Source organism: Vicugna pacos, chromosome 6 (genome assembly GCF_048564905.1).
Source record: "Vicugna pacos chromosome 6, VicPac4, whole genome shotgun sequence".
NCBI classification, from domain to species: Eukaryota; Metazoa; Chordata; class Mammalia; order Artiodactyla; family Camelidae; genus Vicugna; species Vicugna pacos.
In genome coordinates, this window is record NC_132992.1 from 28,212,413 (window position 1) to 28,237,918 (window position 25,506).

The 25,506-nt window shown below is 36.1% G+C and overlaps 1 protein-coding gene across 1 annotated transcript; it reads left to right on the top strand.

Moving 5' to 3' along the window:
- The first annotated feature begins 276 nt into the window (after nt 1–276).
- Nucleotides 277–25,008, top strand: ARHGAP11A (Rho GTPase activating protein 11A). The gene is made up of 12 exons (XM_006201617.4): nt 277–1,117; nt 4,259–4,329; nt 6,135–6,231; nt 6,758–7,011; nt 7,663–7,826; nt 7,995–8,141; nt 14,576–14,650; nt 15,344–15,508; nt 18,276–18,405; nt 18,894–19,002; nt 21,948–22,086; nt 22,496–25,008. Exons 1-12 carry the CDS (start codon nt 989–991, stop codon nt 24,073–24,075), a joined length of 3,060 nt encoding a protein of 1,019 aa, XP_006201679.1. The 5' UTR covers nt 277–988; the 3' UTR covers nt 24,076–25,008.
- The last annotated feature ends 498 nt before the right edge of the window (nt 25,009–25,506 follow it).

A 25,506-nucleotide genomic window follows, 5' to 3' on the forward strand; every position in this document is an offset into this window, starting at 1 on the left:
TCTCAGGCGCAGGCGAGGGTTTTTTAAATACATGACAAACGGTATTTTCCTCCAAAAAAAATAAAAAAGGCTAACAAGGAGCAAGTTGAACTCATGTTTCTTTTCATGTTTCCTAGTTCTGCCAGCCACACCCTTCGTGATCTCCTCTTCAACCGTGACCTACTAGACAGGCAGCTCCTGGCCACCCTCCGGGGTCCTGATTTTGAAAAGAGGAGCGGGCCAATCAGAGTGCGGAGCGCTGTTTGGCGCTGCCATTTGAGCCTGGGCTGGGGCTGAGGTTGGGCGGGTCGCAGGGGCTCCGGTGTCGGTAGACGCGGTGTGGCGGAGGCATGGGGAGAGCCGCCGGACTTCTGTGAGCGCATCGGCATGTGCTGGCCGGGGAGCCCCGGCAGGCTGATGGGGGAGGGAAGGAGCAGTCTGTGAGACGGCGGCGACCAGCCCGGGCGGGGACCGGGACTGGAAGAGGCGCCTGAGCAACCGGCTGGTCCGGCGGCTGGGCTAGGGTCGGGGGGCGCGGGAACGCAGGGGCAGGCGCCCTGCTGAGCTGGCCGGGGCAGGAGGGGACGAGGAGAAGGGTCTTGTTTACGTTTCGGAGAGAGACGAGGGCAAAGGAAGGTTTGGAGGAAAGTGGCCGAAAGTGGTGAGAAGCTGGTTAACAGGCGTGGTACTGGGAACCGAAAGGGAGAAAGAAGGGAGGTCTGTGTAAGTAGCCGAAAGGATCGAGTGACAAGAAAGAAGGCCGGTGTAAGTGAAGGAAAGGTGAGGTGTGGCTAGGTCAAAGGGCTAAGAGAAGGCGGTCGGTGAAAGTGTATAGGTCAAGGAAAAAGTTGTGGAAGTGGCTGGGGGCCGGGGCCGGAAGAGTGCCAGACGTAGCCGGAAGGCAACAGAGCTGAGCGCAAAACTGAGAGTGTTTGGAAGTTGGAAGACTTGGTGGAGAACGAGGGTCAGGACTCAGATCCTGCCCCGGAGAGTGGGCGACGTGTCCGGGATGTGGGATCAGAGGCTAGTGCGGTTGGCCGTGGTACAGCAGCTCCGTGCTGTCTATGGCATTAAGGTTAAGGGTGGCCGTGGGCAGTGCGATCGCAAGAGACTGGAAACAGCAGCAGCGGAAATAGTGGTAAGTTCTGGGGAAAGAGGTTTACGTTTTAAAAAACGCGGCGCCGGGGGGCCGGGGGGCCGGGAGGGAGGGCACACTCTACCATCACTTGTTATCAGGTCATACTAAAATGTTCCTTCGTGGATTCAGAGGAGAATGGGTTAAGTGTGTCAACCTTAGGAACACTGACATTTTGGACTAGATAATTTGGGGGGCGTTGGAGTTAGCTGTCCTGTGCATTGTAGGGTGTTTAGCAGCATCTCTGGCTTCCACGCACTAGATGTCAGTAGCATGTCCCAGTTGTGGCAATTGAAAATGTCTCCACTTACTGCCAATGTATTGTTTTTTGAACAAATTGCTCGTAGGAAGGGAGACAAACACTACCTCACCACCACTGTTTTAGAGTAAGATTTGGAGAGGGACAAGGGGTGCCAGTACATTTTCTAAATGAACCAGTAGATGAGAAAGTGTCACCGCATTAGAAACAGGCAATTATTCTGCTGATAATTAATCTGCTGATAATAATTTTATATTCACCAATTTGAAACAAAAAACATGCTTTCTCCTTGGCTATATCATGCTTTTGAGACATAAAGCTGTTTGTTTGTTTCTTTGTTTTTTAATGAGTAAATTGAGAAGCCATTGTGGAATGATTGAGAAGCATTTAATGGTTTTGGTGGGGCGGGTTAAGGTAATGGGATTTTGAATGAGATTTTCATATCTGTACAGAATCATCAAAAATTTCATTGTGAAAAATAAGTTGACTATAAGGCATTTTATTTTCAATTTATTTGCCTAGTTATTTGATGCTTTCTAAATACTTAGAAATGAAAACTAAAAATTAACTTGCATAACTCTGAATAGTTTATAGTTTCTGAAAGAAAATAGGTGCTTGGAGAAGAAAACTAACAAATAATTTGTATACCTCTTGATAACTTACAAAATTCTGGGAAAATTATTTGTGTTCTTTGCAACAGAATGGCAACAAATTTATTTATATTTAAAAACTAAATGATTTCTTCTGAATGTAAAATTGGCTTTCCAAGATCTCAAATGTAGTAGGTTTTGTAAGTATATGAAAGAATTTGTACGCAGATTTTTTCTCACTCCTTAAGAAAAAATGACACTTGCCTTTAGAGTCAGATAGACCTGAGTTTGAATCCTGCTCTACTCTCTTGGGCTACTTGTCCTGAGCTTCAGTTTCCTACTCTATAAAATAGGAATAATGGTTATCTCTCCCTGAATTCGGTGATTTTAAAAGTGATAAAATCTGTAGATAAAACTAGCACAGTACCTGTCACAAGCCACTTAGTCAACTAATGATAGTCGTTTTGACAATCAGTGGTCTACATCTTAGTTAGCAGTCATGCTAGAAACCCGAATAAAAGTATTCTAATAAGTACAGAAGACCATCAAGTTACAGGATTGAGATCTAACATGTTAAGCAAGTATTTGAAAACTAGATTTCTTTAGCGTTTTGGTGTTTGTTATCTAATGATATTTTTGAGTCTTTAAGAAAAGTGCTAGAAGTCTTTTAAAGGTATTTTAAATGGTAGTCTAATATATAAAATTTTAAAAGCATGTTATTAGTTTTATTTTATGAGATTACATTATAGCACTTGTTTGTGAAGTCAGCTGAGACTAATGAGACTTGGAAAAAGTCTGAATTCTAGTTATATATGACATTTGTAAACTTAGGATCAGCTTCAGCATCTGATATATTTTTGCATTTTGTTTGGTTGCACAGTATCAAGAAAATTCTGATTACCCAAATAAGGAGTTGCCCATGATAACTTTTTTAGTAGCTCACCTTGAAATGATAATTGTAACAGCAGCAAATATTCTTTGAATTCTTGCTGTCAGACGCTGATGTTTTACATCGTTTAATTCATTTAATTCTCTCTATAATTCTATGACTTAGGACATATGTAAGGATGCTGAGGCATAGAGAATGATATTTTTGATTCAGATCACTCAGCTAATACGTGGAAGAGCCAAGGTTTTAAAGCCTCGCAGTCCTGCCTCTAGGAGCCTGCTTTCTTATGCACTGTACTATACAGTCTTTTCTATATTCATCAATTAAATTGAGCCAGATGCTTGAAAAAAGGACTAGTAAGATTTGTCAAATCACTTAGAATGCCGAATGGCATTGATTGATCAATATAATCGTATTGATTATAAATAAAATATTAAGTAAGATGCTCTTGAAACATAAGTGCTTCAAGAGCATTCATGGAGAGCAGATGCATCTAAGCTAAATTAACATTTGTGAGACTAGGTGTGCCCACATAGCTAATTTTACACAAGCAGACATATACAGGTGTGAATTTATTTCTAAGTCCAAGGCAAAGCTACAACCTTCTTAATCAGTGACTCATTTTTAAGAAGTTTGAATGTATGCCCAAAGATCGTGGCAGATTCTTTATCCAGAGGTGTGCACAAATATAACCAGCATACCAGTGTACTCTTGGAATATTCAAATGTATTAAAATTTGAATGTGAATAATACATTTGAATGTGACTTATTAAAAATGGTTTTCAAAGTATGAAATGAAATTTCAATTAAATATTTGCAGAATCCCTACCTTGGGTACCTCAGAACAGTTTGAGTAGTGCTCTCCCATAGAGTATGGAAAAGATAATCAGGTCTCCGAGTAACCACCCTGATATAATGTTAGGAAGTACACACTAAGTGACAGGAATTACTGTTATCAGTCAATTTAGCCTTTTGTCCAAGTTAGTTTTTATGATGTGACCAACAGAAAGTTTAAGATCAGTATTTATATAGTTACTGAAGGAAACTAGTATTTTTCCAGAAATGTTAGTGTTTGTGTTTTGGGCCAAATTCTGTTTAAGAATTTCCTGGCTGAACACTAAATGATCTGATTTTCTATTATGGGATTGGAAACTAACAGAATTTGCTACATTGCTTCAGGCAATGACCTAACTTGACCATTTTTGTACTCCCAAAACCTAACATAATGTGGAGTATAAAGTAGTTACTTTTTAACAAATGTGCTTGATATAATTGTTTTCTGTCTTGATTGATAGATTATTTCTGCTATCTTGTTTTATTTGTTAGGTTTTTAATTTGCCTAATGTTTAAGAAAACGTACATTTTATGTAATATTTGTGTTAGAGTAACTGCATTTGTCATTTTAGGGTAAAATATTTGGAGTACCTTTTAATGCATTGCCCCAGTGTGTTGTACCAGAATATGGACATATTCCAAGGTAAGCAAAGTTTGAAATGAAGAATAAATATTTCAAACTGGTATTTGAATGTTTAGTTGATTGACTCACACAATTAGTTGGAACTAGCAAATTATTTTATTTCTCAGCATTAACTAATGTGAAAGTTGTTTTTAAACTTTTGCATATTTTAACTTTTTTAATTTGTACACTCATTTTCAGGATTGAATTTTAAGGTTCAGTGATGAATAAAAGTTAGAAAGCAAATTATTATTGTTCTGTTAAGTCAGTTTTCAGTTGTAGCCAATTTTTTCACTGTAGTTTTGATTATAGTCAGTAATATACTAAACTACCAATTCAGTTATAATTTTAGTATTTTTTGTTTTAGAAATGTTGACTAAAAGAATATTTAAGCTAAGATATTAGAGTATTTGTCAATGTAAATTATGCAACTCTTGAGTTTTTCTGTGTCACTATCTGTAAATAATCTTTTGAACTAACTACATCAGAAATTACTAGGGAAGTTTATATCTTAAGAAAACAGTTTAAAAATTCATGTAAAGAAATTATCTTAGCTGTTACTAATTTATTTCCCCTCTATCCAAAGTAGGATTCATTCTGGCTACCACAGTCCAATAACTTAGGTTTTTAATTGATGCATTGTCCAAAATCATTTATTGAACACTTCCCTGCCTTAGAACAGTTTCCTCTCATTCAGCCTAAAGGTACAGATTCACAATCTTCATGAAGTAACCACTTACTATTTTACTTTTAAATGGCCTATACATGGCTATTTTATGATGATTTTCAACATTTGGAATCACAGTCACAACCCTAATAATAATGACTAAATCTTTATTGTAATGTCTTTGCCTGCCTCTTGAAAGAAAAAAAAACTTTTCTGTTGATTACCCTCTGCAACACTGAGCCCCTGTGCACCAGTACAGTGCCTTCATTTGCTTGCAGCTGATATCCATTCAGATTTGTTGTTACCAGCTATTAATATTAACTACGTATCTGCAGCCAATACTGATTGTTAAAAATTGTTCAGTATAAAGAAATTGAGCACGTACCTCTAAATATGAGAAGAATTGTAAGGACTGGGATATATCTGACTTTCTGAGAGGTAATGTTGATGAGGGAAAAACCTTGCCTTATTCTTGGGCAAATGTAGTAGATGGTAGGTTTTCTAAGTTTTGTGTGCTGGGCAAGGTCACCTGTGGAGAGAGTATTGATGAAGAAAAGGAGAAGGCCTTAGACAGAGCCCTGGGTGATCCTAGGGTGTAGAAGTCTAGGAGAAGAAGAGGAGCCAGAAAAGAAGTTGGAGGAGGAGCAGTCAGAGAGACAGCAGGAAAACCAGAAGTGTGTGAAAAAGAATATTTTTAGATCATCAGGGAATGGTCAAGGGTGTCAGATGCTAGTAGGACAAGCAAGATGAAGACAATGAATTGACCATGGACTTGGCAAGGCGTTAGTGACCTTGATGGAGTAACAGGGATGAGTCTGACTATAGAGATTTGAGCAAAGGCTGGCATATGAAGAAATGAACGCAGTTAAAAAAAAAATCTTATGCTCTGAGCAGAAGCAAAGAAATGGATTAAGATGGACAAGGATGTAGGGTTGAGCAGGTTCATTGAAGTTATGAGTAAAAAGATGGGTGTTAGAAAAGAATTCAGGAAGCAAGAAGGAAAACTAAAAGTAACCTTTTTATCGTAGAGGTTAAAGGGATTTGTGGCATCAGAGCTCCTGAAAGGGGTGTAATACTTAGTCTGCTTATATAGTTTGGCAGGAGAATAGGATTTAGTGAGATACATATCTTGCCACCTGAAAAGAGTTCTTTCTTTCAGTTTTCTTGTTGATGCTTGCACAAATTTAGAAGAGCATATTCATACAGAAGGGCTTTTTAGGAAATCAGGATCTGTTATTCGTCTAAAAGCACTAAAGGTAAGCATATTCTTGAACTATAATTTTTCATTTGTACCACTTTTTGATATGGTCTTTAGGACTGAAATGTTTAGAACTGTTACATGAATTATTGATAGAGATTGAATTTGCAAATAGGTTTTTTCATGGCAGACAAACCTTTTTGCTTTTTCCAAAATGAACTGTATATCATTTATATAATGCTTTTTAAAAAATTGAGGTATAGTTGGTAAATAACGTGTACAACTTGATGTTTTGAAATATATATACGTTGTGAAATGATTGTTATAATCAATGCTATTTATATAATGCTTTAAAAGTTTAGCGAGTACTCTCAAATCCATGGTCCTTGTTTCTATAATGTACTATATGAAATGAAAATTTTTTCTTAATTTTGTTTTTAGCCTTCTAAAAAGGAGTGATATATACTGAAACAAGAGTTAAGAGAAATTTATTATAGAAAACTCTTTAGAGTATAAGAAAGGATACTTTATTTGCAACAAACCCTTAAGCCCCCAAATGCTCAAGATTATTATATTTATTTCAGAATAAGCTGGATCATGGTGAAAGATGCCTGTCTTCTGCACCTCCCTGTGATATTGCAGGACTCCTTAAGCAGTTTTTTAGGGAATTGCCAGAGCCCATTCTCCCAGCTGATCTGCATGAAGCACTTTTCAAAGCTCAACAGTTAAGAACAGAGGAGAAGAACACAGCTACATTGTTGCTCTCCTGTCTTATGGCTGACCACACAATTGATGTATTAAGATACTTCTTTAACTTTCTCAGGAAAGTCTCCCTTAGGTATGTACTAATTAAGTCTTGGGAGATGATAGTTTAATTTCTCAACTACCTAGGTTTACCTTATGATAGTAAATTAAATTTTATTTGGAATGGAAATTTTTCTTAAAAATATTATAGTTCCTTACTATAAGAAGTATACTCTGTATAATTTATAATTTAAAAAACAGTATACCGAATAATTTAATATTTCCTTTCTGTCCTAGAGTTGTCATTATGAATGGCTTAATGGTTTATTGATGTTTATAGGATTCTTAGTCCACTGAAAGGCTTCAGATTACTGTGTTTTTAAATATTTGGATTTTTTGCTTTTCAGATTTGTCCCTTCTCCTTGCTGTCATTGAGCCTGCTTGTTCTAGACATACTTCAGTACCTTGAATTTTCTATGTGTGGGTTTGAAACTCAAAGAGACATGTTCAATTTGTGTGGAACAACAAAGTGTGGACTTAATGGGTAGCAGTGTTTTTATGACATAGATTTAAGCACACAGAAGCTGTGTATTTCTGGTTCTGTCTCGTTTCAAGCCAATTATGTAGATGGGTAGATGAAGAGTAGCTGTATTTTGACTTGTGTTTAATCGATAAAGTAAGAGGTCTTTAAAACGTGCTCAATATGTTATTTTAACTCTGTATTTTTATTTTGGGCTGATTCAAGGTCCAGTGAAAATAAGATGGATAGCAGCAATCTGGCTGTAATATTTGCACCAAACCTTCTTCAGACAAGTGAAGGGCATGAAAAGATGTCTGCTAACACAGAAAAGAAGCTACGATTACAGGCTGCAGTAGTGCAGACTCTCATTGATTGTGCATCAGATATCGGTAAGATGCAGTTGCCTTATTATTAAGTAATGGGATTTGTTTAAATGAGGGAGATTCCAGCTTCTTCTAAGTGAATTATGAAACAATTGTTAGAAGGTGGCTGTGTGCGATTTCAACATCTTGAGGGGGAGTAAAGGAAAGATCTTAATTATGAACATTTTTGTTTAGGGCATGTTCCAGATTTTATCCTAGAAAAGATACCAGCTATGTTGGGTATTGATGGTCTCTGTGCTACTCCGTCACTAGAAGGCTTTGAAGAAGGTGAATGTGAAACTCCTGGTGACTATAAGAGAAAGCGAAGACAAAGTGTAGGAGGTAAGTGGCGGTGGCAGTCCCGTCTATGAAGGTACAGCAGTTTGCCTTTGCCTGAAATGCGTTTGAACATAAAAAAGCATAAGCTATGGTGTATGTCTTTTTAGGGCTTATAGCACCATTGGAAAGACATGATGTATGCATGTGAAAAGTAAAAATGACAATGCAACCTAATACTACATGTTTGATCTTTAGCACAAACATAAAATGTGTTCATAGGAGAAAAGTTCCCTGGTTGTAATGACCCAGGAACTCTTCAAAGAGGAGGTCAAACTGAACCTTCTTGAAGAGTGAGTAGAATCTAAGGGAACTGGGTGGAGGGTCAGAATATTTGTATCCTTTTCTAGATGAGAAGGATGCTCTGAAGAAAGATTTGCATGAGGCAGAAGTGATATATGTCTGTGTCTATAAATATAAAAATCATGACCCGAGAGGTTCATCCTAGGGATCAGGATGATACTGAGCGTGATGTCAGGCTGAAGAATTAGAACATTAAGCTGAGTATTAAAGAAGCATTGAAGTTTTGAGGCGAGGCATACCACAATTAAACTGTTTTAGAAAATCATCTGGTTTGGAGAATTGAGACTTGGAGGTGAGGAGGATAGTCAGAAATGTGTGTCAATGATCTAGGTATGAAATCATGATCTGAAATAGTGCTATGAATTAGTCAGGAAAATGAACAAAGTAATGAAGGAAACATTACCAAGGAAGAATCAAAAAGAACCAAAGTTTCCTCATTGTGGAATCAGTCATAAGACTTACTATCTTCTTGATCTAGAAGACTGAGGCCATTCCTCCTCCAGTTGCCTTAGGACATTTCTTATCTTTTGAGTATCAGAGCCAGTTGCTATTACCTGTCCCGTTCCTTTTTGAATCTTCTGGCTTGTATGGTACTGCCTCCTTCTGTTTCTTCTTGCCTCCTTTGTAGATTCCCCTCATACCTTCTGTGTTCATCTCTTAGGGCTACTGAAACAAAGTACTGCAACTGGGCGGCTTAAAACAACCAAAATTTATTGTCTTGTAGTTCTGGAAGCTAGATGTCTGAAATCCAGGTGTTGTCTGGCCCACGGTCCCTCTGAAACCTATGAGGGAGAACCTTTCCTTGCCTCTTCTAGCTTCTGGTGGTGGCTGTCGATTCTTGCATTCTTTGGCTTGTAGCTGCATCACTCCAGTTTCTGACTTGGTCATTTCATGGCAATCTCTCTAGGTGTCTTTCTGTCCAGCTTTTCCTCCTGTAGTGACACCTGACACACCGAATTAGGGCCTACCCCAATGACCTCATTTTAACTTGAGTTCATCTGTAAGGACCCTAATTCTAAGTGAGGTCACATTCACAAGTACTGGGAGTTAGGACTTAAACATATCTTTTTGGAGGATTCAGTTCAACCCGTAAACCTTCCTACCCCAAATTTAGATATTGTTAGACACCAATCATGTTCATTACCTTTTCCCTTTTATAATTTCACACATCCTACAGTTTTACTTATCAAGTCTAAGTAGATGAGCTCTGGATCTCTACCACTGTTGCCCCACAAATGTCAGTTCTGTTTCAGTTACAGCCTCTACTAGGCAGACATCTTTACTTCTGCTTTTCCTTGGTGCTTTACGCTCAGCCTTTCGAAATGATCACCTTCACCTTCTTAAAACTGGTTCTGCTGGAATTTTTTTTTCAGTTTACAGCACCACCATTCTCTTATCACGTGAGCTTTAAACCATGGGTGCCTTTTATTACCATCTGTATTCACAGTTTTCATGTTTTATAAGATTCTATCTGCAGTGTTTACTGTAAGACTTTCCTTCTTGGTCTTTGTGCCTCCTCCTTGAATCTGCTCTGCCTATTGCTGTCAAGGCTGATATTCTTAACATATAACTCTAATCACATATCTCACGTGTATAACCTTCAGAAACTTCCATTAATAATACTGGTATTTGTAGCCTAACATTAAAGACCTTTCATAGGGCTGCTTTACCGTGCCTTTCTGTTTCCTGTCTCTCCTTGAGGCGGTCTATACTTTAGTCAAATTGCTTTCTTTATTCATTGTTTTTTTAGACACTTTGTTCTTTTGCTTATACTTTTTATTGATATATTTTTACTTCTATCTACCCCTGCTGTTCAAATAATATCCACTAGTTAAACTCTAGCCTAAATGTTTTACCCAGGAAGCTTCTCCCTTCCCTTTTAAAAAAATTATTTATTTTTATTGAGTTAACATTGGTTATAACATTATATAAGTTTCATGTGGACATTGTATTTTGACTTATGTATACACATTCAAAAGTTTATGCTCACCACCAAAAGTTTCCTTTCCATTCGTCACTCTACAGTTAACTCCCTTTACCCGTTTCTCCCTTCCCCATCCCCCTTTCCCTCTGGTAACCACAACTCAGTTCTCTATATCTGTGTGTTTGTTTTGGTTTGTTTGGTTTGCTCATTTATTTTGGTGTTTTGTTTGTTTGTTTTTAACTCCACATATGATTGGAATTATATAGTATTTTTCTTTCTTTGACTTATTTCATTTAGCGTAATACCCTCAAGATCCATCCCTCTTGTCACAGATGGCAAGATATTGTCCTTTTTTATGGCTGAGTAGTATTCATGGTGTGTGTGTGTGTGTGTGTGTGTGTGTGTGTGTGTGTGTGTGTGTATGTGTACTACATCTTCTTTATCCATTCACCTATTGAAGGACACTTCGGTTGTTTCCTTGTCTTGGCTATTGAAAATAATTGTGCTATGAACATAGGGGTGTATATGTCTTCTAAAATTAGTGTTTTTGTATTTTTTGGATAAATACTACTCTGAAATGGGATAGTTGGATCATATGGTGGTTCTATTCTTAATTTTTTGAGGCGTCTCCATATTTTCCATAGTGGCTGCACTAATTTACATTCCCACCAACAGTGTATGAAGATTCTCTTTTCTCCACAGCCTCTCTGACACTTATTATTTCTTGCCTTTTTGATAGTAGCCATCCTAACAGGTGTAAGGTAGTATCTCACTGTGGTTTTGATTTGCATTTCTGTAATAATTAGTAATGTTGAACATCTTTTCATGTGCCTGTTGGCCATCTGTATGTCTTTGGGAAAATGCCTATTCAGAACCTCTGCCCATTTTTAATTGTGTGGTTTGTTTTTTTGTTGTTGCATTGTATGAGTTCTTTATATATTTTGTATATTAATCACTTATCAAGTATAAGATTTGCAAATATCTTCTCCCATTCAGTAGGTTGTCCTTTTGTTTTGTTGACGGCTTCCTTTGCTGTGTAGAAGCTTTTTAGTACTCCCGTTTGTTTATTTGTGCTTTTGTTTCCTTTGCCCAAAGAAACATCCAGAAAGACATTAAGACTGATATCAAATAGCTTACTGCCTGTGTTTTCTTCTAGTTTTATGGTTTCAGGTCTTACGTTCAAGTCATCCATTTCTAGTTGATTTTTGTGTATGGTGTAAGTGGTCTAGTTTCATTATTTTGCATTGGTTGTCCAATTTTCCCAATGCCACTTATTGAAGGGACTCTCCTTTCTCCCATTTATGTTCTTTGTTCCTTTGTCATACATTAATTGTCCATATATATGTGGGTTGATTTCTAGGCTCTCAATTTTGTTCCATTGGTATGTGTCTATTTTTCTGCCAATACTATGCTGCTTTGAATACTATAGCTTTGTAATTCTAATCTATGAACAAAATATCTTTCTGTTTCTTTGTCTTCTTCAGTTTCTTTCAACAGTGTCTTGTAGTTTTCAGTGTACAGGTCTTTCACCTCCTCGGTTAAATTTATTCCTAGGTAATTTATTCTTTTTGTTGTGATTGTAAGTGGGTTTGTTTTCTTAATTTTTCTTTCTGCTAGCTCATTGTTACTGTATAGAAATGCAACTATACAGATTTTTGTATATTGATTTTTTTGTACCCTGCAACTTTACTACTGTATTTGTTTATTATTTCTAAAACGTTTTTGGTGGAGTCTTCAGAGTTTTTTTTAATATATGTATATATATAAAGTCATTTGCAAATAATGACAGTTTTACTTATTCCTCTCAATTTGGATAGCTTTTTTTCTTTTCTTTGCCTAATTGCTCTGGGACTTCCAATACTATGTTGAATAAGAGTGATGAGAGTGCACATCCTTGTCTTGATCTTAGAGGGAAAGCTTTTATCTTTTTACTATTGAGTATAATGTTGGCTGTGGGTTTATCATAAGGACCTTCATTATGTTGAGGTACGTCCTTTCAATACCCATTTTATTGATAGTTTTTTTTTTATCATAAATGGGTGTTGAATCTTGTAAAATGCTTTTTTTGCATCCATTGATGATCATATGTTTTTTATCTTTCATTTTATTAATGTGGTGTAACTTGTTTGTTGGTTTGCGGGTGTTGAGTCATACTTGCATCCCTGGGATAAATCCCACTTCATGATGGTTTGTGATCCTTTTAATGTAATATTGTATTCAGTTTACCAACATTTCTTTGAGGATTTATTCATCTACGTTCATCCAAGATACTGGCCTGTAATTTTCTTGTGTGTTGTCTTGTCTGGTTTTGGTATCAGGGTAATTTGGTCTCATAAGAGAGTTATTAGCAAGTGTACCCTCCTCTTCAGTCTTTTGGAAGCATTTGATGATGGGTATTAAATCATCTTTGAATGTTTGGTGGGAATTCATCTGTATTTTTTCCCTCCTTTATCTTCTTTGGTCCAGTAGTTGTTCAGTAGCATGTTGTTTAGTCTTCATATATTTGTGATTTTTCCAGCTTTCTTATAGTTGATTTCTGGTTTCATACCATTGTGATTGGAAAAGATGATTTCAGTCTTCTTAAATTTACTGAGACTTGTTTTGTGTCCCAGTTTATGGTCTGTCCATGAGAATGTTCCATGTGCTCTTGGGAAGAATGTGTACACTGCTGTATTGGAGTGGGATGAACTATATAAATCTATTAAGTTCACTTGGCTAATTTTTTCATTTAAGGCAGCTATATCCTTGTTGACTTTCTGTCTATCATTGATCTAAGTGTGATGTTGAAGTTCCCTACTGTTAATGTGTTGCTGTCAATTTCTCCCTTTAGGTCTATTAATAATTGCTTTTTATGTGCTTTATATATTTTGGCATTCCTATGTTAGGTGCATATATTAACTGTTTCCTCCTGATGAATTAACCCCTTTATCATTATATAATGTCCACCTTTATTTCTTGTTACCTTTTTTGGCTTGAAACCTTTTTTGTCTACTATGAGTATAGCTATACCTGATTTCTTTTGGCTGCCATTTGTTTGGAGTATCATCGTCCGTTCCTTCACTTTGAGCCTATGTTTGACTTTAGAGCTGAGATGAGTCTCCTGGAGGTAGCATAGAGTTGGGTCTTGTTTTTTAATCCATCCAGCCATTCTGTGTTTGACTGGTAAATTCAGTCTATTTACGTTTACGATGATTATTGATAGATGAAGCCTTAGTATTGCCATTTTGTCTTTTGTTTTCTGGTTGTTCTGTATCTCCATTGTTTCTTTTTCTTTTGAGTTTCTGCCTGCCATTTTGGTTTGGTGGTTTTCTATAATGTTTTTTCTCAGTTTTCTCTTATGTTTTGTGTCTGCTCTAGTTTTACATTTGGTGGTTACTATGAGGTATGAATAAATTGTCTTGTAGATAAAAGAATCCTTTTCCTGCCAATAGCATCTTATCTTCATTTGCATTACAGGTTTGTTGGATGACTAAATACCATACTTAAGAGAACTTTTAGCTAGTTTACCTGTCCCCAAGGATTCTTAACCCCCCAAATCTATCATACTGCTGCCAAAGTGACTTTTCTAAAGTGCAGAGATGATAATTTTGCTCCTTTTTACCTTTGGAGAAGTTCAAGTTCTTCAAAATGACATACAGGCCCTGTTCTGCCTTTACTTATCTGCCTAGTATAAGACTTATCTCTTACCATATCCACCATTCACTATTTGCTCTGTGAGTATCAAACTCCTGGTTCCTAGTGTGCATAATTCTGTTTTTTTTAACATGCCTTTGCAGATGCTAGTCACCTTGTCTGAATTCTGTCTTCCTACCTAATCAACACCTACTAAATCTTCAGAACACTGTCCAGATTTTATTTCCCTTGCAAAGCTTCTTTTGTTGCCATTTCTTCCCTTTCTCAAAAAGTAATGATTTCCTCTTCTATACTCTTTCTGTACATTATACATCCTTGTTTTACATTTAATTCTGTATTGTATGACTTCTTATTTATTTATATTTTGAGAGTTACATGGGTATAAGTGGAGAACGGAATAAAAATAGATATATTCTTGTTTGGAATAATTCCTTTTGAATGACCCTAAGTGACTTTAAAACATATACGCTGATATAAACTTAGATGCTATAAGAGCACAGATATCAATATGAATTATTGTTGAAAGAGGTAAATGTTAAGTTATAATTGATTATATGATTATATATGCCTTGCATTTCAGATTTTGTTAGTGGAGCATTAAATAAGTTTAAACCTAATAGAACACCCTCTATTACACCTCAACAGGAAAGAATTGGTAGGTATATATATATTTACTTAAATGAAAATTTCTATATATTATGCAGAAATTATGATAATTACATAATTTATTTTTATTTTAATCAATTCCAAATATAATTTTCAGTGGAGATATTATACTATAATATTATTTTATGACATTGCTAATTACATTGGATATAATGAACCTAAAATCATAGGTAAGAATTTATTTTAGTCTGTTGTTATATCTTTTGATATTCTAAATCACATTCTTTTATAAGTTGGATGCCATTGAACATGTGAAAGTAACTCAATCTCATTTTTACTTTAGAACCAGAAGTTTATTAGTGTATGTTCCAATTTTTTTATCTTGGTTTGCTTGTGGCTGAAATTATTCAACCCAGTAACAGAAAATGTGATTATTTGTTTTGTTTTCCAGACTGAGGACATTAACTGGTTAATATTCAGTTATGATGAAAAGCAAAAATAATTTTTAGATCCATTTTTGTTTCAGTATCTTGGTTATACTTTTTCTTCCCTATTTAATACTCTTTAATGTGAATTATATGCATCTTTTAGTCTATTTGGTTTAAGTTACAACTATTTGTTAAGAATCTTGACATATCCCCTCAGTTTTGGGTTAGCTCTAAGTAATAACTTTAGAAGAAGAAATTATATAAAGTGTTTGTATTTTATCAACTGTGGAAGAAATAACAATTTTTTTTTCCAGCCCAGCTATCCATATCACCAACAGTTCTTACACCAAATGCTAAACGTAAACTGCCAGTAGATTCTCATGGTTTCTCAAGTAAGAAAAGGAAGTCCATCAAGCACAATTTTAACTTTGATTTGTTGCCGAGTAATCTCTTCAGTAGCAGTTCTACACCAGTATCAGGTAGCAAATAGAATTTATGTAATTGGGTTGTAAACATTAATATGAGTGCCTATTCTGGGAAAAGTAAATAGACATTGGTTTAGTATAATTGTGTGTGTGTGTGTGTGTGTGTTTTACAGCCATGCCTAGAAGGTTAGGGGCATCCATGAATAGCACCAGTGCTCAGGTTTTACGTGATGAGACATCCTGAATTCTACTTTAGTCACTTCTGGCTCTGTAGCTGTCACTGGGTTGCTGTCTCCTGTTGAGATCTCCAGTGTTTGAGCACCTCTGAATCCAGTTGTGGGGATAGTTTCCACTGGAGTAACCATTGTGGGTTACAGTTTAGGGGGTGGTATTTTTAAAGTTTTATACTCAAATAGTTTTTACAAAAAGCTTTAAAAACTTTGTTTATGCTGTTCCTTGTGGCATGATTTTCATATCCCTTACCAGCTCGATCATTTTATTCCAAATGAACTACAAATTTCTAATGTGGCCAACAAGAGCCTCCAGAGAAAAGTATAATATAATCATGCTAATTTGAATACCAAATTTTTGCTAGTGTGGTTTTCGATTGAGTTGCCTCCTTTAGCAAGTCTAGAATACAAGTTGACTCATATTAACCTTATGATGAACCCAAAATGAAATGAAACCCTGTCTAAACTCAGAGTCTTCCATCTCATGTTTGTCTCACATTTAGTCAAAATGTGAGTGGTCTCTGATTGTTTTAGATTTTTTTGGTCTCAAACAATGTTAAGAGTTTTATATTGAATTTGCTAACTAGGTTATGAGGTCTTCTTCCCAAAAGCCTCTCTTTTGTTTCTGTTATCTGTCCAAAGGGTTTATATTTTCCTTGTTTGTTTTATTAAAAAGTTGAACAGAATAACAACTTGGTCTCCATGGCCCTTTAGCAGTTCTCTATGGTTCATTAAAGTGTAATGAAGAACTCTGAAGCTATGTCTAGAGTTCTTTCAGTATTCACAGTTTAGAGACTTACACCTTTAAAGTAACTTAGTGTTGTTTTTTTTTAATATTTAAAAGCTTTCCCACTTTGGAGGACTATTTCCAAATGGCAGATGTGAATCGTAGTTCTCCCTGCCTTTGTTCATTAGCAATATGACATCTTACCCAAGAAATGAACCTGCTGATTCCTTTTCTCCAAGCTCCCCAAAATAGATTAACTGTTCTTGTGTTACTGTAACAGTATGAGCCTACTTACCCAATGCATTTTTTATAGAAAAAAAAAATTTAACAGGTTCGACATCAGTAATCCTCTTATTTTAACTCACCATTTTTCTTTGACCCTACTTTCTCAGCCACAATTCAATTAATTCCATCTGCAAAATTGGAAATGGTTTGACTTCTTAGTTTGGATTATAACAGATATGATGCTTTTTTCTTAATGTATAAAGGCAACAGTATTAACCTACAATCCATAGAGTACTGATTTATAATTTTTTCTTGGATGTGTTATAACTGTGCATTATTCCATGTGTTCTGGCTGTGCCTCCTTGTCACCACTAATAGATTTTCAAGGTGACTAGACTGCAGCCCTGGCATAAAGCTGTTTATGTCACACTGCATATATTATTTTGCCTCCAACATATTTTTTAGCCAAATGCACCCCAAAGTCAGTGTAATGGTTGTATTATTTTCTGTTTTTTTAACTGAACTGAAAAGACATGGCTATCTCTGTTTGGGAACCTGTGTAAATTCTTTGTCAGTACCAACAGTAAGTTGAGAGGGTTCATGTTTGTTGAGTGTATCCTGGGCAATATTCAAGTGTAACTCAAGTGTGCATGGAGCCTTTGCTCATAACTTTTTTTTTCCTAATTTTTTTTATTATAGTTAGTTTCATGATACAGTGTTAAATAACTTAATCAAAATGAGCTGTTGTAACCTCCAGTTGTTAGCACAGAACATGGCAGAACATAGCACAGTTCTGGCAGTTAGCACAGAACATGGCCAAGTGGTTAGGTGTGTGTTCTAGATCATCAAGTGTTTTTTGTTTGTTTGTTTGTTTAGCATTTTTTCCCATAATTTCACATAAAAATTTTTTAAGTTTATTTTTTAAATTATTTTTTGGGGAAGAGTTAATTAGGTTTTTATTTTTTATTTTAGTGGAGGTACTGAGGATTGAACCCAGGACCTTGTGCGTGCTAAGCACACACTCTACCACTGAGCTATATCTCCCCTCCTAGATCATAAGTTTATGTTTGTTTACAAAAAATATTGGACAAATTACACTCCAGAGTCAGGTGGACAACAGTTGGCTAGCAGGTGTATACTGGATACTCAGACACTAAATTGTTTTCAGTAGTTTATTTTTGATAATAGCATTAATTAATCTTATGTAGTAGGTACTGTGCTAGACATTTTACGTACATTACAGTAATATTTATATTCACCATAGAAGTCCATTTTCAGAGCCTAAAGCCGTTTAGTAAATGGTGGGACAAACTCAAGTCTGTCTGTCTTGAAACTTTGCTCTTTCTCTAATCTGCAACAATGCCCACTCCGCCTGTAATATTAAAAGACCTTAAAGCAAACTCTAATAAAAAAGTAATGTTTAATCTGACCTTTAATTGGCAACTAAAATGTAGGAAATTGATACTATTTTTAGCTAAACTGGGTTATTTAATCCCTGAAAATTCTAACCAGAAATTATGTGATTTTTGATGTTGTTTAGGGGTGGAAATTAAGACTTTGACTCTAATTGCTATTAATATTTTATACTTAGAAGAGAAAATAAGTATGTGTGGTCTAATACGTGTGGTTATTTTTATAGTTCACTTTGATACAAGCCCAGAAGGGTCATCTCAGAGTTCGCTCTCTCCTGTAGCCATCAGTGGAAATCATTTGATCAGTACAGGTGTGCTAAGGCGAAGTAAGAGGATTGCAAGCAAAAAAGTTTGCAGGTAATTTATCCATTTATTTCGTTTTCATTGGATAAAAATTTGGTATATATAGTTAATAAAATATTTTGTGTCTTCCTACTGAGAATCATATTTGAATCAATTTTTAAAAATCCCATTTGCCTTTGCAATCTTTACATATAAAGTGCACTTTATATATCCTCCAGAGACAGATTCCTAATTTGAGTCAATTTGCTTGCTTAAAATCCTATTTTATGTTGATGTGTATAATTTTAAAATTTCCTGTTAATATATAGAGCTAGTCTATTCTAATGATTCTGGTTTATAAGTGACTTATGATAAACAGGAAAGATCATTTTTATGTGCAAATACAATATATTCATACATGGTATCTTGAACCTTAAACCTAGAAAATTGTTACTCTGTTCAGTTACTAACAATGTGATTTGCTCTGGACTCCCATTTTATTTTGTAGGAATTCCTCCAGTTCTTATGCTATAAACTGATGTTCTTAATTACACTCTTTCTAGGGTGGAATCGGGAAAAGCAGGCTGTTTCTCTCCTAAAATCAGTCGTAAAGAAAAGGTTCGAAGATCTCTTCGTTTGAAATTTAGTCTAGGGAAAAGTAGCAAAGATGGAGTAAGTGTCTTCCACCATTTCATTAATGTTTATATTAGCATAAAGCTGAAGACTTGATGCCAAAAGACACTCTTATCCCTGCCTCCCCCCCCATCTACTCTCCCGTTCTCTCCTCCTTCATACCGAACTCTGACACTTGAGTTGTTATCTCCTGTTCCTCCTTTTCTATTCTGCTGAAATCACTTCCAGGGAGGTTTTCATCCCCAGCAGTCACTGAAGCAGCTCTGAACTAGGTCACCCATGAATTCAGCGCTGCTAAAACCAGTGGACAAATACCAGCCCTTGTTAGACCTGATGTGTCAGCAGCATAGAACCTGGCTGATGGCTCGCTCTTCTTTGGCATACTTTCTTTCCTTGCTTCAAGGACATTTTAGTTTCATGATTTTCTTCCCCCTTTGCCAGTTAATTTTCTAATTCTTTTACATTGGAGTGCTCAAAGCTTTGCCCTTGGATTTCTCTTTCGTGCTCCACTTATTCAAGGTGATCATCAGCTCCAAACATCTTGTATTTACTTAGGATGTCAAGTTTATATCTCTAGCTCTCCTGAACAACTTGACTGTTTAATATCTACCTACTTGACCTCCCTACTTGGGTGTTGATCCAGCAGACATCTTGATTGTGACCTGCCCCAAATAGAGCTTCCGAGGTGCGTTTCTTCACTGCTGCTATTTCTCCAGTCCCCCTCCCCACCACTGCACTTGCACCTGCAGTCTTCACCATCTCAGTTATGGCAACTCATTCTTCCAGTCACTTAGGCCAGAAACCATGCAGGCATTCTTGACCCCTCACTCTCTCTCATATGGACCGTCTAAACCATTAGGGAGTCGTCTAACTTCTACTTTCAGAATCCATCCAGACTGACCTATTCTCACTGCACTATATTTCTAACCTCTAAGTTTTTTGTCACCTGGAACTTGGATTACTGTAATAAACTCCTATTAGTAGGTCTATCTGTTTCTACCTTCCTGCAATACTAGAGCCAAGATTATCCTCTAAAAACCAGCGTTAAGGCATGTCACTTCTCTGCTTAGAACTCTCCAGGGACTCCTTGCTTCACTCTGGGGGCGGGAAGGAGGGCGGGAGGGGAGCCAAAGTTCCCACACTGAGCTGCAGTGCTTTGGTGGTCCACTCCCCGCCTCCCTCTCCAGCCCTCCTCCTGCCACTCTCCCTTGCTCACTCAGCTCCAGTCACTTGCCTCCTTGCTGCTTCTCGAGTGGCCCAGACCTTGCTTTGTTCAGCCTTAGAGACTGCACTAGCATTTTCCTCTCCCTGGAATGTTCTTCCCCCTATACCTTCATGTCTCTCATTCTCATTTTTTTCTGACAAATCATCTTCTGATTACTGTGTTAAACATCACACCCCCACCACTTTACCACTCACTCCATGTCCCTCTTACCCTGTTTTACTTTTCTCCATAGCACTTTTTACCTTATGAATTGTATATTATACATTACAATTTACTGTCTGTCTTATTGTGGTTTAAATCTCCCCATTGAGAATGTAAATTCCATGTGGGTAAGATTTTGGGTTTTTTGTTTGTTTTCTTTCACTCTTGTGAACAGGCCCTTGCACAGAGTCATAACAAAAAAAATTTTTTTAAGTTATTGTGTGAGCCAGTTCTTACTTATATATTTGTTTATTTATTGAAGTATAGTTGATTTACAATGTTGTGTTAGTTTCTGGTGTACAGCACAGTGATTCAGTTATGTGTTTGTGTATAATATATTCTTCACATTTGTTTCCATTATGGTTTATTATAGGATATAGAATATAGTTCCCTGTGCTCTACAGTAGGACCTGGTTTATTTTATATAGTCATTTGTATCTGCTAATCCTAAGCTCCTAATTTACCCCTCTCCTAACCTCTTTCCCCACCAGTAACCGTAGTTTGTTTTCTGTGTATGTGAGTCTGTCTGTTTTGTAAATCCTCATTTGTATAATACTTTAGATTCCACATATAGGTGATATCATATGATATTTGTCTCTGTCTGACTTACTTCTCTTAGTATGATAATCTCTAGGTCCATCCATGTTGCTGCAAATGGCATTATTTCATTCTTTTCAATGGCTGAGTGGTATTCCATTGTGTGTGTGTGTGTGTACGTACATACGTACGTATTCATCTGTAGATGTATACTTAGTTTGTTTCTGTGTCTTGGTTATTGTAAATAATGCTTCTGTGAACATCGGGGTGTGTGTATCTTTTTGAATTAGAGTTTTCTCTGGTTAGAGAATTTCTCCTCTGGCCAGGAGTGGGATTGCTGGATCATATGGCAACCCAATTTTAGTTTTTTAAGGAACCTCCGTAAGTTTTCCATAGTGGCTGCACCAATTTACATTCCCACCAACAATTTAGGAGGGTTACCTTTTCTCCACACCCTCTCCAGCATTTATTATTTGTAGACTTTCTAATGACGGCCATTCTGAGTGGTATGAGGTAATACTTCATTGTAGTTTCGATTTGTACTTCTCTAATAATTAGCGAAGCTGAGCATCTATTCATGTGTCTGTTGGCCATCTGTGTGTCTTTTTTTGAGAAATGTCTATTTAGGTCTTCTGCTTGCTTTTTATTGGGTTGTTTTTTTGTTATTGAGTTTTATAAGCTGTTTCTATTTTGGAAATTAAGCCCTTGTCAGTCACATCTTTTGCAAATATTTTCTCAGTGCATAGTTTGTCTTTTCCTTTTGTTTATGGTTTCCAGCTGTTTTCATTTTAGATCATAAAATATCAACTAGTAGGCAGGTCAAATGCTTAGATTTTTCATCAGCATGCATGCGAGGATGTTGTGTTTGCTATAAAATTGTTCCTCGATTATATATATATATATATTTTTTTTAATTAGCTGTAGAGAATTTTGGTAACTACAAAATTTTACTTTATCTTCATATTTTGAATTAACTAGGATTATTTCTTAACCAAGACTTTTCAACTTTTTTTCTGTACAGAATGCATGTCCTGATGTCAATAGATCTGAAAATGTTGGTCGACGACTTGCAAATCAACAAAGTTTAAAAAATAGGATTGAATCTGTAAAAACAGGTCTGCTTTTTAGCCCAGATTTGGATGAGAGATTAACAAAGAAAGGTACATATACAGGATATTGTTAGAATTTTACCCTAAAAGCCTACAGTAGTTTTTTTTTTTTTTAACATTTTCTTCACATTTGATTGAGATATAATTGACATATAACCTTTAGTTGCTTTTTAATGATAAAATATATTAAGTAATTTACTGTTCTAGAAATTGAAAATTTGTGTTTGGATAGTGAAAATATTCGAGTTGGCAATGTATTTTTCTGTGAACAATTGGAGGATCTTTATAAATGTATACATCAAAATGTTTGACATATTTATATATAAAATTATTTCTTTTAACACAAATCTTTAATTTATTGGAATTAAATGCTTAGTATCTAATTTGTCACGTATTTGAATAATATTTCACAACTAGGTCAAATGTAAATGATTAAAAACACTGAACTGCTTTATTTTAGGTTCAAAAAAGATTAGTAAGTCTGAGGAAAACTTATTAACTCCAGAACGACTAGCTGGAACAAGTCATCGAATGTCTTGGACAGGACCAAGTAATTCAAGTTTTCAAGAAATAGATGGAAATGAAATTTCTCCAATAGATGGAAGTCTTGAGGTAGCAAACTCTTCTTTGGAGCCTGATATGATAGTTGAAAAATTGTCTGTTAGCTCATATGAGCTCACCCCTTCTAATGTACACAATAAGCATAACAATGTAACTGGTAGCTCTCTTAGTGGGGATGAAAATAACTTGACCACAAAGACTGTGGTGAAAATTCAGAAAGCATTTTCTGAATCTGGAAGCAATCTTCATGCATTGATAAATCACAGGCAGTCATCATTAACTAATGTGGGGAAAGTAAAATTCAATGAAACATCTTCTATTGAATGTAGTCCAGAGGAAAATCTATTTGAAACTAATAATTTGACTGTGATAGAATCAAATGAACACCACACTAGTAAAGATGAAAATAACTTTTTAGAAAGAGACTTCTCCCTACATCAAACTCAAAAATGGGACAGAGGAGCCACTGTAAAATGTTCCTCAACTCAGATGAAGACAGAACTAGAAAACGGCATTCATTCGAGTATACCAAAAGGTGATTTAAGCAAGCAGGAACTACCCAGTGATGAACAAATAAAGAAACAAGAGTCCCCAAGGGATACGCGAAATACTAAATTCGAGGAGAATGAAAACAGGATGGAAGAGAACTTACTGAAATGTGCACCTACTAGGGAGGGTGTGGCTAGCACCTCTTCCTCAGAGCAGGTTGCATATAACAGAACAAACTTGTCAAAACCTAGGCCTGTAAGAACCGTTAAACAGCAGTCACTGGTGGAAACATGTGACGGAACGGTTTCTGAACGCTTGCAAATGACAGAGCATGGAAAGGTTTCAGACCACATACAGTGGTTTAACCAGCTTTCTTTAAATGAACCAAGTAAGACAAAAGTTAAGTCACCTCTTAAGTTTCAGCGTACGCCGGTCCGTCAGTCTGTCAGAAGAATTAATTCTTTGTTGGAGTATGGCGGACAACCTACGAGACATAAATTAGCAAGTCTTGGTGACGTTGCTTCTCCTCTGGTTAAATCAGTGAGCTGTGATAGTGCTCTTCCCTCTCGTACAGAAAGTACGTTGAAAGATTCCTGTATTCCGTGTGCCAAATCAGGTCCTGGAGAGCAGAAGTCTACATCATGCAAACAGTCAAATCTTGATACTCTTTCAAAATCTACAAAATTAACTTCTACAGCTGTCTTACAGATGAAGAGGCACCCAGACTCTGTGAATTCTTCTCTTGGGTCTACCCGAGTTTGTAAGCAGGAAGTGATATCTAACAGCCAAATTAAGGCTCCCTTGGATGATCTGACAAATCATGATATATTGAAATCTGTTGTAAGTAACGATATGGGCTTTTCTCCTGGCCTAAATAACAGGGTCCTTAGAAAGCCATCAGAAAAAGAGAGGGTCTGGTATAAAGGTTCTCCAAAAAACCCTATTGGAAAAGCTCAACTACTGCCAACAAGTAAACCCGTAGACTTGTAATTGGTAAATGTTATACTTGTCGTTAATGTAAATAAAATTAGTAGTTGGTGAGGTGACTTGCAAGGTAAGCTACGTGTTAGTTTGTAGCTCAGAATGATTGCTGTGTGATAGATTTTAATTTCACTCCACAAGCAACTTGGATTCTTAAGCTTGCATAAATGATGACTTTGTTTTTCTTAATCATGGCAATATTTAAACTATTTTTAATTTTATTGTAATCTCAAAGCAGAGGTTACCCTTTAACTTTTTTAAAGAAATTGTTGACTGGGATGATGAGAAATTAGTTTTTGAAAATTGCATGAATTTTATTTTTTAACATGTGATAGAACGAGTGGAATGAGTCGTGCCTATTTCATGTTACTCCTAGGTCAGATGACATTTCCCCAAGAAATGTCTAACACATAAAGGGAGAGATAAGCCCTGCAAATCTTATGTCTTGAGTTCTATTCATGTTTATTGTCTTTATCCGAATCCCTAGAAATTAATTTGCTTCAATAGCATCTCAATCCTTTATTCCTTTCGGGGAAAGTTATTGGGTTTATATTGCCTATAGATGTGTACCATGTGTTCACTTGAACTAAGAATGATGACTAATGCAGGATGACGACTCAAGTGTGCTCATATAGTATGATGCTGCAGAAGTTAACTGGTGAGTTTTAAGCCATACTATGTTTTTAAAGTTAATTTGCACAAATACATTTGTATCTGTTTTGTCCAATATAGAATTTAAAATTATTTAAGAAGGAGTAATTAAGCTTGGAAGATTTTAATCAAGGTGATTGTCATGCAGATGCTTGGTTTTAGAATTTGAAATAGTTGATACACCTCTGTACATTTACCTTGGATTCTTACAAGAGCGTATGATGGTTTTGTCTTGTCTGTAAATGTTAATTTATTTAGCATAGACATTAAAAATGGATTTCTGGAAAATGACTTGCCTGAGACTCTAATGAAATTCAAAGTACCCTTTAGAATTTGACCCAAATTGTCAAGAAAATCTATCTAAATTTATATTTTAAATTATTAGAAATAGCAAATCTTTAAGAAAAGAGCAATATGAGCAGAAGAGGGCATTCTCTAAGTTTTAAAGGAAGAAATATGCCTTAGAGTCAACCACTAAAGATAGTTTTGCAGGTCAGTTGTTAGAATGCCACATTCCGAGGCTGGAGCAGAATGGAACTGCGTCGCCCACTACTCAGAGCATGTGTATGTGCGAGGAATCTAAAGGCATCAGAGGTTTGCTTTACCAACTTCTACTTGATAGCAGTACATCGATTTTATTCCACAGCTGTTTCCTGATTCTATATTCATTACCTAGGAATCAACCCTTTAGTATTTGACTTATATAGAGACTGTAAAAATCTGTAGATATAAACATTATGTTTATCTGACATCAAAACAGGTTTTTAATATAGACTAGGTATGCATTAA